This window comes from Vidua macroura, chromosome 19 (genome assembly GCF_024509145.1).
Source record: "Vidua macroura isolate BioBank_ID:100142 chromosome 19, ASM2450914v1, whole genome shotgun sequence".
In the NCBI taxonomy this organism is placed as follows: domain Eukaryota; kingdom Metazoa; phylum Chordata; class Aves; order Passeriformes; family Viduidae; genus Vidua; species Vidua macroura.
Window position 1 is genome coordinate 13,186,739 of NC_071589.1, and position 6,686 is coordinate 13,193,424.

Sequence of the window (6,686 nt, forward strand, 5' to 3'; positions counted from 1 at the left end):
ACCCTGCTTTGCATAGGCACAAACCTGTGGTGGGACCGGTGCCACAGACGAGGCTGAGATAAGGACGGTCCGAAAGGCACATTGTTATCAGTTTGGATTCGCAAAGGCCAAGTAGCAAACATTTGGTGTGCGGGTGAGAGCGTCGCCCCCGTGCTCCCAGAGCCCTGGATTCTTCTCCCAGAGCACTGGCACCTCCGGAAAAGCACAGCACACACCGTGCCCGGGGCGCTGCTTTCTGCTGACACAGGCCAACGCTTCCTTGGAGCTCGTTTGGCAGAGTTACAGTAGAAGGTAAACTGCACAGCCTGTGGCACTTTGGCATCACCTGAGAACGACCCCACTGCCAGCCATGACCACGGGGGCTGCTGCCTCAGGGGGCCACAAGTACCTGCACCCCCAGTTTGGTCCCAGCACCCACACTCCCGTGCATGAAGATGCCGAGTGGTCCTGCCAGGGGCAAAGGGAAACGCCTGCCCTGGTGCCAGGTCAGTCACCTGGGGACTCCCTCAGCAGGGACCCGCTGGTCAGGTGGAGGGACGGCGGAACCACGCAGGGGAGTGGGCAGCTGCCAGCTGTTCATCGCCCCCGAGAAAAGGACTCGGCATCAACAGAAGGAAAATGACCTCAAATGCTACTAAACTCTGCCTGAACTGCTGCTAATTTTGGCTTCTAGGAGAAATCTGCAGTAGGGAAAACACTGCAGTGGAAAAGCCGTTAGTGGGTGCCATTACAAGCCAAAAGGAGCACCCCAGCTGCTGGCATGGCCGGGGGAAGGTGAGTGGCTGCTCAGGTGCTCTGGTTCCTTGGGCAACAGCAGCTTGAGGTACCCACTGGCCCCTCCCTCTCCTCTCCTTTCCCACCACTCCAGACCACCTATGCAGGTGACCTTGACCAGCTTCTGAGCATTCTGGAGAAAACCATGGATGATCAGCGTGACTCTAACCCAGGGGGCAGCAGTCACGGCTGTCCTGGCAGTCCCAGCACCAACCTACCTGCTGCTGGAAGGGTTCACACGTTCTGCAAGGCTTAAAAAGTATTCCCCAGCTCAGTCCCTGTGAGTGCCTGGAACCTGCTGAGCAGGAGGTGGAGATGCTGGCAATGCCAGGATGAGGCAGAGGAGTGGTGTGGGGGTTCCCTGGGCTGCCCAGAAATTCACGTTCTTCTGGAAGTCAAGTCACTGCAGAGAAGCTGGTGGATCTTGCTGGCTCTCAAGGCAGGACTTTCCTCCAGCAGAAAGGAAACACCCTCCAAAAAAAGCACCTCTGCAACCTGTTCTGCTAGTGGCATCCAGGACTTAAACTATCTTAGACTGGGGTTATTTCCCTCCCTCATGGAAAAAAAAAAAATTCCTTAAGAAAAAATGTAAACAATATTTCCCTATCAGCTGGAAACCCCAACAGAAACGCTGTGGGCTTCCCATCATTGGAAATGACCTCGCCCAGGGGGGTGGCTGGGCTGAGTGTACCCTGAAAAACCCCCGAATGCAGCTGCCCCCCACAGCCTCGAGGGCTGGGAGCAGCAGCTGCCTCATTTGGATTGACTTGCAGTTCCCCATGGCCCATAGAGAGACCCACAGGAAGCCCAGAAGAGAATCTCCCAGTCCTCTCCCGGGTGTAAGGCTGTCCCGTGGCAGCTCCAGGCCCCGCCGTGGCCAGTGGGCTGCAGACCTTGGCATCTGCTGTTTCAAAGCAAAGAGACCTGCGTGCAGTGAAGCCTGGCTCGAAACTGGCCAGCCTGACACCCCGGCAGCACCGGTGCCCAGAGAATGGCATCGACCACCCCACACGGGGCACGGCTCCAGAAGAGGATGGAGAGAAGCCAGGCAGGAAATCCAGGACCCGCTGGCAGTTTGGAGCAGGTTTCACTGCGTTATTGGTCCAGCCTTTCCAGACACGAGTTCCAGCAGGTCTCACGAGGGCTCCGCGTTTGCTTGAAGAAAAAAACACCTGACGGAAGAGCTGGGCAAAGGTGAGGGTGAGGCTGAAGGACCCTCTCCCTCCTCTTACGCTCCTGGGCTCAGTATTGCCGCAGGTTGAAAAACCCGACGCTGGTGGGGGACTCCTTGACCGTCACTGTGATCAGGTTAGCGGTGACATCGGTGACAAAGACGTGCTCAATCAGGCTGCGGGTGGGTTTCCAGTCCTGGCTGGTCTGGATGGAGACAGACGTGTTCTGACCCACACCTGGGAGGGAGGCCGAATCCCGGTCCGAATCCGAGCTGGTGTCCTCGCCTGTGCTCGCTTCGGACAGGGCGGAGGCTTTGCGGCTCTCCGTGGCCGCGTGTCCCTCTGGAGCGCCAGCTGAGCCACCTTTGGCCGAGTCCCTGTCACCTGCCCGGTGTGTCTGCTTCTTGCTCTTGCCTCCGTCCCCCCCCGGGAGCGCAGCAGCGCTGGCAGCGTTCAGCCCAGCCCCTGCTGCGCCGCCCTTGGCACCGCCGCCGCCCTTGGCACCGGCGCCGGCCGTGCTGCCGCCAGAGCCCTTGGCCAGGGAGCCGCAGAGGTGCCGGGGCAGGCTGCTCCCGCTGGCCGCGCTCGGCCCGTTTTTGACACTCTGCAGGTTCAGAGCCTGGAGGTTCAGCTCCTGGCTGGAGGCTGCCTGGATGCTGGCCCCAGATGAGCCGGAGGGCGTCTTGCTGCCGTTGGGCAGCATCTGGCCTCCAGCAGCAAACCCCGATTTCTGGTCCCCTCCGGCGCTGCTGCCGGAAGCCTTTGCGGTTTTGGGTCCCTGCGCGTTCAGCCCCAGCTCCCCAGAGCCTTTCTGGCTCCTCATTTTCAAGTCCAGCCCTAAGCTGCCCTTGCTGGCTGCCTGTGCCTTCAGCGCCAGCCTGCCCAGGGCCGAGCTCTCGGCCGCGGTCTGGCTTTGGGACATCCTGTTCATGTAGTGCACGATGGAGCTCTGCCAGCTGATGGCCTGGCTGGGGCTCGCCGAGCCGCTCTTCATCATGTTGGGCAGGTTTTCCACTGATGACCCCGCTGAGCTGAGCCCAGCCAAGGTGCCCGGGGGATCCTTCAGCATAGCCATGCCTGAGCCCTGCGTGCCGTGCTGCGGCTGCAGCTTCCCCACCAGCTTGGCACTGCCCCCCACCTCCTTCCGGGACGTTTTCAGCACCTTTGTTAGGTTCACAGTCCTTCGAGCTGCCTTCTGCTCCGGGGGAAGAGGTTTCCGGCCACGCTTCTTCCTGGAAGCATCTTTCATGTCGGGCTTGGCCACCAGGATCTGAGCTTTCTTCTGCGGCACCGGGTGCGTCTCTCTGCTGCGGGGACCTCTCTTTGCTTCCAGATCACTTTCATCCTCTTCCTCGGAGGAGGAGGAAGAGGAGGATGTGGAGGAAGAGGAGCTACTCGACTTAGCTTTCGCAGGCATCTCTGGTTCCTGCAAAGCAGCAGAGACAGGGAGAGTTAACAGCAATGACCAAGGAACGGTTATGGGCACTACAAACCCTCCAGGGTGGCCTGGCCAGGGGCCTCAGACACACCCAGGCTCTCTCTCCATGTAGCTGATCTTCAGGGATCCATCAGCTGATGAGTTGTGTGCTCGAGGCCACCCCCAAAACCCCGGTGCCCCCCAAGGGCAGAGCCCCTCCAGAGCTGCCCCACCACTGCTGGGACTCACCACGTTCTTCCTGGGCCTGCCCCGGGGCCGCTTGCCCCTCTTCCGATTCTGCACTTCTTTGTCGTGTTCCCTGGAGGAAACAAGGATTAGGGACGATGTTTACAGGGAAGAAAAAAACATCTGGGGGAACTGAGGCAGCCAGGTAGTGACCGGAGAGCATCCCTGTCTGCACCAGCAACATCCCTGCAGCTTCCAGCAGTCAGTGATGGACCACGTGGTGTTACCCTTCCTAAACCTGTGCCTTTTCCAGCTCCTGGTGAGATTTGCCGTTTTTCTGGCACAAGGGGATCGGGCAAAGGGAAGGATCTGCCCCCAGCCCCGCTAAGCCTTGCTTTGGTTATGCTCCTGCTGTGCTGAGCTTCCATGCTGAGTGTGGGAGAAGCAAACACATCCCCTGGAAGCTCAGCGAGTCCCCTCCTTTGCTGGACTCCTTCCACCTCTCCTGCACCTCCTGCTCTGGCCATGGTGGCCCGGGCTGGGATGTTTCAGGTCACTGTACTCGTTTCCTAGTTCTGTTTAGATGGGATGGTGTTTAGATGTAACACATCCAGCTGATTAAACGCCATCCTGTCTGCACTCAACACCAGATCCTATTCTTGAAAAAAAAATGGATCCAGAAACCAGGCATCATTGAATCCTATCATAAACTTTAATGATTCTTATGATTACTATGTCAAAGTACTTGGCAGCACTACGTCTGCCATAGCCAGCTGCCTACCCCTCTGCTCCGTGAGTGACTCCTGGGCTGCAGTGGCTGTGGAACCACTGCTGTTCTCAGCCTGGCTCCAGGCAGGAGCGTGGACCTGACAGGACAGACACCATTTTGTTCTGCCATCCAGGTTGCTCAGCCTGGAGAAGGCTCTAGGGAGACTTCAGAGCATCTTCCAGTACTTAAAGAGGCTCCAAGAGACCTGGAGAGGGACTTTGGGCAAGGGCCTGGAGTGACAGTACACAGGAAATGGCTTCCAACTGACTGAGGGCAGGGTTAGATGGGGTATTAAGAAGAAATTCTTCCCCGTGAGGGTGGTGAGGCCCTGGCACAGGCTGCCCAAAGCAGCTGTGGCTGCCCCATCCATGGTAATGTCTAAGGCCAGGTTGGACAGGACTTGGAGCAACCTGGGATAGTGGAAATGATGGGGTGGATCGGGAAGAACTTTCAGATCCTTCCTAATCCAAACCATTCTCTACGATTTCCTCACAGATATTATTTCCCTCACCCTCCCAGAGCTTCACCCTCCACAAGTTTGCTTTAATGCCTCACAAGCCCAGGCACCATCTCCCCCCAGGGGTCTGCGACCACCCCCCAAGCACAGCCAAGGTCCCTGAGCCCTGGATGGGGACAGGGAGCCCCAGGTCTGTGCCAGGCACTGCCCCACTCCCCTGGTGCACCCAGAGCTCTGCTGGGCCATAAACCCTCGGCGTCTGTCTGGCCGGGGCAGAGCCGTCCTAGGTAGACCTGGACCGACCGTGACTCCGGGGACAAACAAAAGGGCCTGGCCACAAAGGGCCCCGCCAGCTCCAGGCTGTTGTTTCCAACGGCTTCCACCACACGTGCAGCCAATTAGAAGTTAATTGACTTTACAGTTTGCTTAGAAACATTTAAGAGTTTGCTCACTTCTTTTGGAAAGCCAGGAGCAGCCGGGGGTCCAGGATGTTCTCCTCAGGCTCCCAGCTGTTGTGCCTGCAACAGAGCACACGGACCGGGTGAGAGCAGGGGGCCGGACCCCCCCCCCGCACCCTTCCGGCACCGGGGGCTTCACCCAGGGACACCCGGGGCTGGCACGGACCGGGGCACGCTGGTACCGGGGGCCGGCACAGCCGGGGGGCGGGCAGGGGAGAGGGGCCGGGGGAGGGAGATCGGGAAGGGGGCGGCCACGCCGCCGCGGGGCGAGGCGAGCCCCGCGCATCCCCGGGGAGCTCCGGTTTCAGCGGAGCGGGCGAGGGGCGCGGGGCCGCCGCAGCCGGGGGGGGGGGTGCGGCGACTCCGGGGGGGGCTGCACCGGCCCGGGGGTGGGGGGGGAGCGGAGCCCCACGCCGTGGCGGGGAGGGCCCGGCCGCGGCCGCGCTTATTTGTAAACAAAAGGAGCGGCACGACCCAAACAAAAGCGGCCGGCCGGGCGGAACCCGCGCCCCGCACCGCGCCGCATGGTTCCGCGATCCGCGCAGCCCCGCACCGCGCCCCGCACCGCTCCACGCCCCGCACCGCCCCGCTCACTTGGAGGACCAGCCTCGCCACTTGACCAGGTACTCCAGCTTGCCCTGCGGAGAGAGACGGGAGAGGGGCGTTAGCGGCGGCCGGGGGTGCGGGGAGAGCAGGGGGTGCGGGGGCGGCGGGTCCCACCTTGCGGAGCCGCTTGCTGAGGATGCACTCGGCGGCGAAGACCTGCTCTCCCACGCTGCTCAGCTCCTCCATGGCCCCGGCCCCGCGCACACCCCCGCGCACTCACACACAAGGGGAGCCCCCGGGCGCGCCCCCGACGGCGGCCGCGCGCGCTCCGACCCCCCCAGATCCACGCGCGCCCCCCGGCACAATACGGCGGAGGGGCGGGCGGGGGGTCCCCAAATTCCCCGCCGGCCAATGGGGAGCAGGGGGCGGGGCGATCCGGCGTGGGGGGTGGGGGGAGGCATTGTCTGTGTGCGACCCCTCCTCTTCCTCCCGCGCGGGGGCGGCCGCAGCCCGGCCGGAGCGGGGACAATGGGGTGGCCCGGACCGGGGCTTTGTTCGCCCAGGCGGCGCAGGGGGCTTTCCCGGCCGGTCCGCGGGGGATCCCCCCGGTCCGACCCCGCGAGGGGTTCCTGCCGCGAGGACCCGGGCTCCGAGTCCCCCGCCCGGGGTCCCTGCTGGGGACAAAGCACCCCGGGGCTGGGGCAGCCAGCGCCGGTCCCCGCCGGTCCCCGCCGGGCCGGAACAGGCGGCAGCAGCAGCAGCAGCAGCGGCGCGTTTTAGTTCTAAAATAGTTGATTATAATAGAATAAAAGATTTCCCGGGGGGGGGGTGGGCCGGTTGTGACCCTCGCGCGGTGCCGGCTCGCAGCTCGGTACCGCGCGGCCCGCGATCCCTCCCGAGCCGCACT

General features: G+C 62.2%; 1 protein-coding gene across 1 annotated transcript; it reads right to left on the reverse strand.

The window, feature by feature from the left end:
• Window positions 1–2,016: 2,016 nt before the first annotated feature.
• On the reverse strand, window positions 2,017–6,025 carry LOC128816706 (chromobox protein homolog 2-like). The gene is made up of 5 exons (XM_053994578.1): window positions 5,954–6,025; window positions 5,828–5,871; window positions 5,228–5,293; window positions 3,613–3,682; window positions 2,017–3,372 (listed from the first exon to the last, which is right to left on the reverse strand). Exons 1-5 carry the CDS (start codon window positions 6,023–6,025, stop codon window positions 2,017–2,019), a joined length of 1,608 nt encoding a protein of 535 aa, XP_053850553.1.
• Window positions 6,026–6,686: the final 661 nt, after the last annotated feature.